Below are 13,044 nucleotides of genomic sequence, written 5' to 3'. Positions count from 1 at the left end.
TTAGGTGTCATCGATTCAAGTACGATGTTCATCGAATGTTTGAAATCGTCTTCAAAACGTTTTTCCTTCACGACTAACTGGATCGATTTCTATTAAGACTTTTGGAAGAACCAAACTGACGATTAAGGATTAATTCTTTAAAATAATTAGATGCGCATTGTGCAACCTAGGGGAGAAAACTCCCTGAGCAACAAAAAAAAATCCTGTGAAGGAAAGCTAACGAGTCGTCTTGTATATCAATCAAGGCAAATCAGACCCACCGTACGAAACAACAACCAATTTTAGAAATATCACAAGAATATTTATTTTTATTTTTTGCACCAAAGTTAGGCAAATTAGAAGTTTATTCTTAGAAATAGGCAAAGTTTAATGTAATTAAACTCTACTTGAGTTCTTGTGTCACCCCTAGCATAATACCGACAAAAATCACACGAAAATTCAATCTCACAAAATCATATTTTTATGACAAGAACACGTTCTCAGACGATACTTATTAAAATTAGGAAAAAACAAGACCAGCACGTTTTCTTTCAAGCGTGAGTTTGAATCACGTTTTATTTATTTACGATTCTAGTAACGTAATTTTGATAAAAAGTGGCCACATCGTCGACAATTGATTAGTCTTGAGTGAATAGTGGCCAGGTCCTGTATTTAAAATGATTGTTTTCATCATATTCATGGTATTTTGTTTCATTTACTGGATTCATATGAGAGATAAAAGGATCGAAAAGCTGATGGAACAATTTCCCGGGCCGGTAATGCATCCAATCTTCGGGAATGTTTTCAATTACTTCACGAGTGATCTTCAAGGTTTATGAGTTATTATTACCATTTTTATATTTCAATTATTTATTCAATTACATCTATATTCAGAGGTCTCTCTATAGAAATGCCTATCAATTTTAATTGGCGATAATTTCAAAAGGAGGCAGCTACAATTAATTGAACCGAAAGAAAAAGTGATACGTAGAAGAACGTATGATTTTTATAATGAACGTATGAGGTAGTCTCTTTAGTTATACATAATCGACAACTGAAAAAAATGTATAGGAAAAACATACGATGTTCTACGTCTTACCAAAAGTCTTCTGAATATCACATAAAAAATGTTCAGAACTAACGAAACACACTTAGAAACACACAGTATTTAATCGAATATATTTACCACAGAGATGAAACGTCGTGAGTGTGAAGCGTTCAGGAAATATGGCGAAACATTCCGTGTGAAAAAGATTCGAAGCTATGTCATATCGACTTCAGATCCAAAATTGCATGAGAAAATTTTGAGTAATACGACCAATTATTTGGATAAAACCAGTGACTACGATATCATGAAGACCGTTCTTGGTAATGGTTTGATAACGAGTGCTGGCTATCAATGGTACAGTCATCGAAAAATTATCCAGCCCGCATTCAATGTCAACATTTTGAAGCAATTTATCGAAATATTTGAGCAACAGTCGAAAATATTGGTTGAACGATTGAAAAGCCATTGTAATGGTTTGATAGATGTGAGCAAATATGTGGAACCATTCGCTTGCGATATGATAATTGAAACGTCTATGGGCTTAAAATCCAATACACAAGTGAACAATGGTTCCGAATATGCGCATTCTATGTCAATGTGAGTATCGTCGAAACGATTTGAATATCTTATAAGAATTTATACTGATGACTACGAAAAAACCAATTCTCAATATTACTTAAATATTTTGGCTTAAAATTCAATTCTAATTCATCTTGTGAAAAATTCTTGTTCTTACAATCGTTATTCGTTTTTTAGATTAAAACACGTGTGTTCCAAACGAATGATGAGTTATTGGAGGCGATTTGACATTTTGTTTTCGACTTTTGGATATTCTGATAAACGAATATTCGAGGATAGAAAACAGTTTGTGAAACAGTTTGCCGTCGAGGTGATTGAGTCGCGTCGGAAGATTTTGCTAGAAAAAATGGACACTGAAAAATCAAGCGATGAAAATAATCCAAATAAAAATATTAGAATGTGCTTCCTTGACGTCCTTCTGCAATCACTTATTGATGGATTACCACTCTCTAATGAGGAAATGTTGGACGAAGTACAATTGTTTATGGCTGCTGTAAGTTTTTGAAGCTAAATTCAAAAAGAAAACGAACTTAAATTCATCATTTTATTACAAAACTTAAAAAACCGAATGTTAGCTCGTATAACGGCATTAAATTTCATCGCAGGGCCAAGACACGGTCACGCAAGCAATTTCAGGGACTTTATTTCTATTGTCACGACACAAGCCGGTTCAAGATAAGCTCTACGCTGAAATCGACGAAGTATTTGGAAATGACAAAGAGAACACGATAACTCATCAACAGTTGGCCGACCTTAAATACATGGACATGGTGATCAAGGAATCGTTGCGCATTTTTCCAGCTATACAAATGATCGGACGTAATATTGACCATGATTTGATATTGGGTGAGAAACACATTTTAACCGATTTTTTCTTATCGATTTCATATAATTTCGTGAATCGTGATCCTTAATTTTCAGACGATGGTCGCACTATTCCAGCTGGAGTTGAAGTTCGATTATGCTTCGGTGCAACGATGAAAAGTCCAAAATATTTCCAAAATCCCATCGATTTTAATCCTGATCGATTTGCATGTGAGGAAACCAATCCGTTTACCTATTCACCATTCAGTGCGGGGAAAAGAGACTGTGTTGGCAAAAAATATGCAATATTCAGTATAAAAATTGCTCTCACCCGTGTGCTACAGCATTACGAGTTGCTGGCAATGGGCCAAGAGCCAATTATTCAAAAAGAAATCATTTCTCGATCTATCAATGGTTTTCAAATGGCCCTGAAGTTACGAACTACGCAGAAGAACTAATTTGGCAAATGTTTTAAGAGCAACAAGCAAAGAATATATTTTTTTAGTATAATAATCAATGCGAATGTATGCTCTAGTTCCACTGTGTTGGACAGTTACAAATTTTTTCTCCGCAAAAAAATTGAAGTGTAGCCATTTTGCGTAATTAGAAGAAATGTATGTCAAAATATGTCAAAACATCAAATCTAATAAAAGAATGCTATGTAAACTGGTCAGGTTAATAGGCACATAATTACTCTCACCTTCAGAATCAGTTTTAAATGTATGCTATTGTGAGCAGAGCTCCTTTATTATGATAACGTCTGAGTTTGTTGGCTGCAACTCAATTGAGTTCGGATACAAAATTATTCGTTTTCATTTAGTGGTCGCAACTCATTAAATCGTACAAAATTACAAAAATCATACCTTCAATAATTTTACGATCGTCTGGAGCCAATGGATTACCATAAATTACAGAGAAGATTTACAATAGATAGAATGTTGAATTTGAAAAAGCCATTGGTGTCTTTTTTCAGTTATCGATGACCGAAATTTTACCCACCATTTTTGTTTCCAAAATCAAAGAAGATCTCAAATACGTCGATATGAAATCCTCTAAGGTAGAAACCCACAGAGAAGCGCACAATAAGATGTTATTGTAACAATAAGGTAACGAATGGTGTGTCACTCGCTCGTTCTTACACTCATCCGCACGAGTCGTCTCACATAACGGTGCAATGGCTAATTGATCAGTCGCACGCAATGCTGTATATGCGTACGACTGACACACCACTCGTTACGTTATTGTGACAATAACATCTTTTTGTGCGCTTCTCTGTGGGAACTAACGCCATTGAATCACATTTGATTTGCGTATAGTGGCAAGAAATAGAAACACTTTAAAACTTCTTTGCATCCCTTTGCCGCATTTTTCAACTGATATAGATGTGAGAGGCGTCGCCATAAACAAATTGTCTAAATCTGGAATCACTTATTTAGTTTAAGAGTCATTATAATTTATGAAACAACCTTTAGAATGTTTTGTTTGTATCACGTTCGGTGTGACCGTGTATTTTACCATTCAAAACAAAATTTTAACATTTCAACGTGATCTACAGTCACAATTCATTTTCTATATAACGGCGGTCACACTTTCAACAAAATTAGTAGTGAAAAAGTGTGTACTCTGTACTGAATATGATTTGGCTCATTATTAACTAACTTTAAGGAAAGAAATGCGTATAAATGCATATAAATGCGAAAATGCGATAGATGATACGAAAATTTCAAATAAAAAATTGCATTTCAACTAAATTTTCACTAGAATTTTTATTAGTCAATCATTCGTCGATACATTCTAGTTCTCATTTCTATGCTCTATTCCTGAAATTGAATCTTTAATTTCATGACCACTTCTTTTCGTACAAAATATCAAATTATCTCTAAACATTTATTACAATGTCACAAACTCATTCGGAATCGCGAAGAAAGAACCGTCCGTTGACTTCATCAATTCGGTGGCGTAGTCGCTCAAACTCCGCTTCACTTATGCAAACGGTCCGGAGTCCTTTGCCCATTGAGTCTTGCTGCTTGTCTTCATGACAATCAACCCGATGTTTTACGAAATTTTCAACCCATTGGTCGCAAATATCGCATTGTTCCTGTTTGGCAACCTTGTATAATTCAAACAAATTAACATACTGTGGAATATCTGGATGAATGCTTTCATGATGTTCATCTAAATTTTCTTCAAAAACCAATGCACCGCAGGCTTCACACTGAAAAATGTGTGAAAGGATTGCACTGGGTATTTTATGTTCAGATTTTGTGCTGCTACACTCTGAACTCGCTTCTGAAAGTCCCATGAATTCATTATTGGCCAAACTCAACCAATTTTCAACTTGGCACACGTTTTGATGGCGGTCAAACTCACCGGCCAATATTTCCATATTGCATAGGATGCATTGGATCCGCTTTTCGTCTTCGATTGTCACGTACATTTGCATGTTAAATGGCACATCAGGATGTTCAAGGTAGTGATGCTTCGGTAAACAATAGTCCAAAATAGTCTCGCTACATATTCCACAGCGGTAGTGACAATGAATGACTTCGTCATAGTCATTAGCAATGTTAGTTGATGGTGCTCTTGATGAAGTGTCTTCTTTATTCGTTGATGATGTTTCGCTTTCACCACAGTCATCGTCACTCAAATTCAATACTACCCACTCACCCATGATTGTGTTGAGAAAATCATCGGAGAATTTTGAAGTAATTGACGTTTCCATATTTAGATTCCTATTGTATCTTTCAACAATTCAACAAATCACTTTGGTTTTCGGAATATTTTCAACGTAGATGAAATTGGATGATTTATTCTTCGACTTCTCTCAAGAGCCACTCGGTTTGCTTTGTTGAATGCAACACCAGAACTGATTTAGAATGGCATGTGCCTTTGTTTATATTTCAAAAAAGGATTAAGGACCCGTGACCAGTTGCACCTTTCGATGTAGGTTCGTTTGGCTCTGGTGTCTGGACTTTTTTTCTTCACAAATTGAGGTTCTTCCTAGAAATTCTACAGAATGCTTGCTGCTCATTACACAGTTTCGTTTACATGCCTTGACTTAAGTTAGTGACCATGATCAATACTTGTGCACCACAACCAGTTCAGGTGTGTTTTTCGGTGAAACCAGTCGGATTACGTTAGAAAAGATTGGTTCTTCATTTTCACTTTGTTCTACCTTAAGTCAGCTATTTCACTCAAACAAAGTTGTTGACGCCCAAATCTTGATACGCCGTTCAGTTTTACCTGGCCAACTATGCATCACGATCGTTAGCTCATGACTTATTTTGCTCTTTGAAAATTCGTGTCAAAGTTTTCAAGGGTGAGAGAGAAAAGAATGTTTCGCTTAATTCGGGAAATTCCAACAGCATGCAAAACATCAACGATTGGGCGCATATTTTTTTACTAATTAGTAAATTATAATTTATCTTAGCATAAGTTGAAGAATTTGTAAGATGTAAAACTACAATTGCTGCATCGACTCAATATACAATTTTTCAAGGATCTTTTGGAGAAAATGTTCCCAACATTCTTCTTCCAATTTCATAAATTGTTTTACACATTTCTGCATATTCGTACGTACGCGTAAAATTCCATATCTTCTCACAGTTGACACAAACACGCGAATATGTCAATTTTTATCATTCAGTAAATCAACGATTTCCTTTCAAATTAAACAATCGCAATCGCATTGGAATCTAAGTTTTTATTTACAAATCTGATGTCACATTGTCTCTGATAACAGCAATCAATCACAAATAATAGGTAGAAATATTACGTTTCAATGCCTAGTAAATACGCATTTTATTATCGTATCGTAACAATTGTTACACTCGCGATTGGTTTTATTGATCACATCGCTTGATCTAAGCACGTTATGCGTAGAAAAGGTAACGATGCTGAAACAAGATAAAGAAATCGAAAATGTGATGAAATCAAATGACGATTAATCTATTCGAGCCCATTAAATTATTTTAAGCTCATATAGCATATTTCAGACATAGTAGTTGTAGTCATATTCAACGAATGAAACGAAACAATTCATGCTACAAAGTTTGTATCAAATTAGCGTAAACTAATTTCCATTGAATTTGTATTGATTTTTTCCACAGATTTTACGATAAAAGGCCAAGGTTTAAGATTTTATAACCCTTTCTTTATTAAATGACATCTAACCACTTTCAAAATAAACTAAAAGCAAAAGAAAATATTTGGAAAAAAAATTCAGGTGAATCTTGATTGTTTCAGTCATCAATAATGAAAACCCCACGTATAAATAAGTTGAAATTATAGCATCGAAATAATTGAAACAATTTCGACACACCTGTATAATGCTTATAATATATGTTTTCGGTACGTAAATTATTGACTTGGGGCAGTGGTTTTACATTTTACCCAACAAAAAAATTGTTTCGATTTCTTCTTTTTCAAGTCGTCAACTGATTAGATTCAAACGTTAATTATAATGATTTTTTCGTTGGTATCTCTTGAGCATTGTCATTCCCTTTAATATAGAACTGAACTTAAGTTTCTATGTTTGTAGGCATTATTTTGTGCTAGGATTTCTACACAATGATGCTGTCTGCTAAGCAATTTTTCACAAAATCTTTAACTTCACTTGGGAATTCCTTTTTGTCCTGAAAATGAAACGTAAAGACAGAAAATCTGTAAGTTTATCAAAAATAATTTAATTATAACTTTGAATCTAGGGGAGACACGGTACTTGATTAAGTTAAATTAGAACATTAGTCGACGATAATAGAAAAATAGAAGAAATTACTGAATTTTGTTTGTTCATAAAGATTGTGTTGTCAATGCAAACGCTTTTGGAAATTCTGTTTACAGAATTCCACAAGCATTATATTGTCAGTGTGATATCTTCGGCAACCGATTTAACCAGAAATATTAGCAGCATATTTGCATGTTTGCACCGAAAATAGACAGATTGGAGAGTTATCGTCAAAAATATATCAAATAAATGTAATTAGACTCTACAAAAATTCATGTCACGCCCCAAGGTTTAAATACGGTCTTTTTTGATTAGGTCAAAATCAAAAAGTCATGTGATCCTTTTCTTAGCAATCCAAGTATTAAGGCAGATCAAAAAGAAATATTCAAACCGATTTTTCTATGTTCACTGATAATTGTTCAACATTTGGACTCTGTCAATCTATACCGATTTTTTTTTTAGAATTTTAAGACATGCCAAACTTACATCTGGCAATTTTTTGAGCAATTGACGTATTTCCTGTACCGCAGTAGCTTGAAGCTTCAATGTGCATCTCCTGTAATCGAAACCCAACATCAAATTAAATTACATTTCGCAACAGATTCAAATGCTTTTCGTAATTTTTTTTTAAATAATAATTCTTGATTTTTAGTCTACTTTGACATAGGCGACTTTACTCACGCATGTGCTATTCCTGAGAGTGATTCGCATTTTTCAAAGGCTTCAATCAATTTCAGTGCTGTCTTGCTAGCTTCATCGAACCACCAATGCAAATCGGAATTGTCGTTAAAAATCGTTTGGCTTCCATCCTATTTAGAAACATGCAATGCTTGATTATTTGATCTCAAAGTGCTTGATGATAATAATTGAATTTTGTCAGAAAAAACCACGTCATTTCTAACATTTAAATTAATCTTACTTTAAGACAATTGAACCTATCTTCAATGCCTCGGTTCGATAATATGGCATTAATACCGAACTCCTGAAGATTGGACACATGCTCTGTATGTGTGAGTAATCCAACGACACTGGAAACCTGAATCGAACGAGTAAAGTATAACAATAAATTAAATTCGAAAAATTCACTTTGAAAACAGAAATATATACCATTGCAACGCAAAAAACCAAAAATAGCTTCATTTTGAGTCAAACAATTTCTTAACTCTAAAAAAAACGTGTCGTTAAAATAATTTAAGTTTGAAATAATGCACGCAAATGAAAGAATATCCAACGAGAAAGAAGACCGTTACGAATGGTAGAAACTGCGATAGCTTTTGTTGGAGTACGCTGATTTACCGCGGTATTTATACGATTTTACTACGAAAATGAAACAAGTAAACAACAAAACAGATCGGAAGCAATCACTTGATAATCGCTTACGATATGAATCGAGAACAAATGACCGAAAAGATAAGCATTTAGAAAACATATTTATTACGAAATGAATATTTCTTATCAATTTATAGATTAGATCAGACAAAGCATTTTGATTTTAACAAAAAAAACTCAAACGGTCAATCGGTCAAATCGAATTAGTTGAAGAAAACAAATCCCATCCAAGTAGATTCGATGTTGTGAGTCATTGTTTGTCAAAACACACGCGTGCGTAAAACTTTTTGATACGATCGACAATTTTTAAGCTTTTTTTAAATATTGTTTAGGTAATGAGAACTCGATTTGGCCACGCATCGAAATGGTTGAAACAATCGCGGCTCAACTGTAGTTCATAGTAACCATCATTGGATCCTCGTAATTTCTGAGATAACCTTAATGATAAGAAATTTTTGATTGTGGTATTATTATAAAGGACTTTTAACTTGTATCCTTCAGATTAGCTTTGAGTAGTTCCCAAAGGAGAAAATGAATCTATAGTTCATATATGGGAAAAAATTTAGTAACTAAGTTCTAGGAAATTATATTATATTTGACGGCCTGAGAAGAAAAACCTTTCCTACAAAACGTGTGCGCAAAACACAAACACAGAAGTTTTTTAGTCGAAAGGCGAACAGCAAATTTGCGAGCGCAAAAACCTAATATATTTACAGCGAGCGCAAAAGCATAACAGGCCTACTTATACGGATTTTGCATGCTAGTAGGCTTGTTGTACTTTTGCGCTCGCTGTTAATATATTAGGTTTTTGCGCTCGCAAATTTGCTGTTCGCCTTTTGACTAAAAAATTTCTGTGTTTGTGTTTTGCGCACACGTTTTGTAGGAAAGGTTCTTCTTCTCAGGCCGTCATTTATATCTATGACTACGTATATAGACTGTCATTTTACCGATGCGTACGTTCAAATTATTCAATTCTCAAGCGATAAAAATGGGGAATTGGTTCCGAGTAATTTGCTTTAAGAAAATTCCTGAAAATATTTGATGTCAACAAAGAAACGGGCATAACATGATTATCTATGTGTTTGTTTTTACAAGCTGACTCGGACTGCTTCGAACGATACGTGGCTAGCTTAGGAAATTGGTAAATAATCCAATTATTCTACATTAGTTAATGATAATAATATACAGCAATTCAAAAGAGCTGTTTTGCTTATAACATGAAATTGATGGGTTATTAAAGCGTTTGATGGGATATGTAAATATCAACTATATCATAAAAACACTGACCCTTCTACGTTGACATTTTTTTTAAGTTTTCACAAATGAACCATTTACGGAGAAATACAGTGCACTGTTCAATACACATCTAAGTAGCCATGAACGCACTGCTTCAGATATAGCTTATGTATGGCATCTCCGCCGAACTCCGCACAGCTCCACTGTACACTGAATTTCTCCGCAAATGGTTCATATGGGTTCCAAGTACTAACGTTCATTTTCAATGCGATTTTATTTTAATATTAAAAGAAAAAAAGCATCCATTTTTTGTCATACTCCCACAATTCGAAGTAGGCAAACCGTCAGAAGTAGTACGGCAAAATAACAAATTGCCAAAGTAATTTTTTCATTGGAGGTAAAATTTTGGATTAACACCAATGTTTTTATTCGGTAGGTAAATTTGAATTCAGTGGAAAAAAGCCGCTAACAGGGCATTTGAAGAGTGATAAAACACATCAAACACGTATCACAAGCTGAATGCAATTTGTGTGAAGTCAACTGTCATTTCAGTGAAGTGGAACAATTTTATAACTTACATTGTGTTTTTAGTTAAAAATCGAGTTTCAATTTTAAATTAATCACGCCGGAGATGATTATTTTCTTTCTATTCATAATCTCTTGAAATTGATTGAGTTTGAATTGAAAAAGAACACTTATTACGGCCATTCTTCGAGAATTTCGTGCATTTGTCATATATAAATATAATTATTTAATCAATAAAACATCGTATTCAGTTGGACTATCGACAAAAAAATGTATGTGTTGCAAATCATTAATGAATCACAAAAGATTCAGGATCGAACCATCAACGAAAAAATCATCTTGCTTTTGCTTTTTATTTAAAAAAAAAATTGTGTTTTCCTGATGTTATGATGAATTCATATGTGAAATTTGATACCAATCAAGGAATTTAATATTTTTAGTGCATAAAGTGGGCGAAATAACGCATAAACAATTTGATGTCCGTGAACATCAATATTGGTGACAAGCAAGCTTCATTTTTTTTTCACTACGAAGTACACCGGCGCTTTTTGCAAGTTTCTTCACGTCACCTGGCTGATATTCAGCGATAACATTTTGCGGCAACTTTTATTGTGGATTCCTATTTGCATTGCGAGTATCCGCACTCTAGAACGGATATGCGACGGAGTGTCGGCGGACACCTATTTCACCGCAAATTTCTCGTCGGGTATTCACAATATTGAGTGAAGCATCAATGATTCCATATATTCTTGCATTAACTAACACTGTAGCTATCGAGCAAAACAACGCAATCATGGTACGTGAGCCTGAGTCTAACGCATAGGAGTACGTCATGTCGTTTAATCATCCATATTCATATCCATATTTACCGTATGAATCGGTAATCTACCTGGATGTTTTTTCTAACTTTGAAACGACTTTGAAACGGAATGTCTTCTGTGCAAACCGTTAAGATGTGAACATTTCCATATTCATATGATTACGTCAATTAAACACCACACAGCACTTCAAGAGTGAAAAATATTTGCTGAAATTTGCAATTCAATGTGATCCACAAGCGTTATTTTTCAAACCATACGGAAGGTGACGAAGAAATAAAGTTGAACATCTGGTAATTTCGATTCGATCCATTTGATGTTAAGCGTAAAATTATGTGCACGTGCACAGGCCGAATTGCAATTCCACCAATTCACGTCAATTATTTTGAATTTTTCTCTCCAAAAATTAAAATTCAAATGTGCCATTATATTTTGTGCATTTAAATTAGAATTGTCATTGCGCGTGGATAAATTATACCGTTAATGTGTTGCTTACTGATTTGACCATACTTGAAAACTGTATAAAACGCCGCGTTCAATTCGAATGTCCATCAAATAGTTCATCAATTGATACGTTTACAGTAAACTTTTCAACGCTAGAAAAATGCTGACTCTAAGATTTTTCACACTGCTGCTCATTGAGTTGGTGGTATCCATGGTAAGTCGACATCATTTCAGTCGAATTTTTTGTAATTCTAATGTTGTTTGCCATTTTTCACTTGCGAATTAGGCATCGATTTCTTCTACAGTACGCCCCCGCAAATTAGAAACCCGAGAATTAGAAAACCTCAGAAATTAGAAATGAAATTCAGGTTTGAAAATTTGTATGGAAAATTTCTAATTTCCGGGGTTCATTTCTAATTTACGGGGTTTTCGAATCATTTCATTCAAGACAAAGGGAAATTTACTTCATTTTTAATGTAAGAACGTAATGAAAGTCTTTTCCATTTCGTTGAATAACTATATTAGCAGATCAGCTTGAGATTTTCGACGTTTACCATGAAGTTAAAAATTAAGTCAAGAAGTAATCTGTTCCATATTGTCTGCGTCAATCATCAATCATCAATCATTAACAAATCGAAACCGATTTGTTACATAAGAGAATTTGCATATACAAAATTGTATATAGAATGCTAACGTTTTGATATAATAAGAACAGCCGGTCATCATTTATTTCGGTTTGTTCCGAGGAGTAGTTTATCCAGTAAAATAAACTAACAGACTTACTATATATTTATAATCACTAAAATAACTGCTTATAAGCATTTATTTACATACAATACTTGATTGAACAGTGTTCAATATATTGTTTTCAATGAAGCAAATCATTCCCCCTATCAGTTTTTCATTTGATACACCGTTTTTGGATGAAATTGAAAAAACCTCAGAAATTAGAAAACCCCGCAAATTGGAAATGGTCTCGGGACATTTCATTTCTAATTTGCGGGGCGTACTGTATACTTTGATCCTTTTAGTCGAAAATTTAAGTTAATTTTTCTAAACTAATTTCATTGCCAAAAAATTTTCATTTTGAAGTTTTTCAATTGAAAAAATGAAGAAATATTCCATTCCAAATAAAATGTCCCTCGGAAACTTTTATTCGAATAGTTGAAAACCATTACAACCTCATCCATTGCTCCCATTATAATGATATGCAATTATTTATTTTCCACAGTTCTTAATCGTGGATGTGAGTAGAGAATTTCTACTTGCACCCAAACGAGATTCGCCAAAAACTTATGGCGCACCTGTTATGATGAACCCGGATTCTAAGACCGTGAAAGCAGGAGCAAATGCTCCAGCGCCGGCAAAAGCTGCGCAGAAGGCATTTGTAAAAGGCCAAGTCGCAAGAATCAATAGTGGTGCCGCATAGAATAAAGGCTCTGCGTCCGCGACTAAAAGCAATCAAAATGAATCAGATAAACCATATGGCAAATCTGTTATGGTGAGTCGGAAAGCATGGGCAGGGAACCCCTAAATGACAATTCACTTCAAGAAAG

The 13,044-nt window shown here is 34.2% G+C and overlaps 2 protein-coding genes across 2 annotated transcripts; one reads left to right on the top strand and one right to left on the bottom strand.

Annotated features, from left to right (window-relative positions):
• The first annotated feature begins 615 nt into the window (after positions 1 to 615).
• LOC129579553 (cytochrome P450 4d2-like) lies at positions 616 to 3,080 on the top strand. The gene is made up of 5 exons (XM_055469704.1): positions 616 to 810; positions 1,171 to 1,624; positions 1,784 to 2,099; positions 2,212 to 2,452; positions 2,528 to 3,080. The coding sequence occupies exons 1-5, from the start codon at positions 657 to 659 to the stop codon at positions 2,866 to 2,868; spliced, it is 1,506 nt and encodes a 501-aa protein (XP_055325679.1). The 5' UTR covers positions 616 to 656; the 3' UTR covers positions 2,869 to 3,080.
• Positions 3,081 to 6,553: 3,473 nt separating this feature from the next.
• On the bottom strand, positions 6,554 to 8,397 carry LOC129579554 (uncharacterized). Its single transcript, XM_055469705.1, has 5 exons — positions 8,244 to 8,397; positions 8,056 to 8,172; positions 7,818 to 7,945; positions 7,623 to 7,692; positions 6,554 to 7,044 (listed from the first exon to the last, which is right to left on the bottom strand). The coding sequence occupies exons 1-5, from the start codon at positions 8,274 to 8,276 to the stop codon at positions 6,973 to 6,975; spliced, it is 420 nt and encodes a 139-aa protein (XP_055325680.1). The 5' UTR covers positions 8,277 to 8,397; the 3' UTR covers positions 6,554 to 6,972.
• Positions 8,398 to 13,044: the final 4,647 nt, after the last annotated feature.

Source organism: Sitodiplosis mosellana, unplaced genomic scaffold (genome assembly GCF_009176505.1).
Source record: "Sitodiplosis mosellana isolate CC-2019 unplaced genomic scaffold, AAFC_SMos_1.0 Smas_scaffold_6242, whole genome shotgun sequence".
Classification (NCBI taxonomy): domain Eukaryota; kingdom Metazoa; phylum Arthropoda; class Insecta; order Diptera; family Cecidomyiidae; genus Sitodiplosis; species Sitodiplosis mosellana.
Note: the sequence above shows the minus strand (reverse complement) of the source record. Positions and strands in the feature narration are given on the sequence as shown.

Bases quoted from the DNA above. Each gene is read 5' to 3' on its own strand.
- LOC129579554 (XM_055469705.1), bottom strand. From the start codon at position 8,276: ATGAAGCTATTTTTGGTTTTTTGCGTTGCAATG. The intron at 8,173-8,243 runs GTATATATTTCT...CGTTCGATTCAG, and splicing joins TGGTTTTTTGCGTTGCAATG to GTTTCCAGTGTCGTTGGATT. The intron at 7,693-7,817 runs GTGAGTAAAGTC...TTTCGATTACAG, and splicing joins CTCTCAGGAATAGCACATGC to GAGATGCACATTGAAGCTTC.
- LOC129579553 (XM_055469704.1), top strand. From the start codon at position 657: ATGATTGTTTTCATCATATTCATGGTATTTTGTTTCATTTACTGGATT. The intron at 811-1,170 runs GTTTATGAGTTA...TATTTACCACAG, and splicing joins CTTCACGAGTGATCTTCAAG to AGATGAAACGTCGTGAGTGT. The intron at 1,625-1,783 runs GTGAGTATCGTC...TTCGTTTTTTAG, and splicing joins TATGCGCATTCTATGTCAAT to ATTAAAACACGTGTGTTCCA.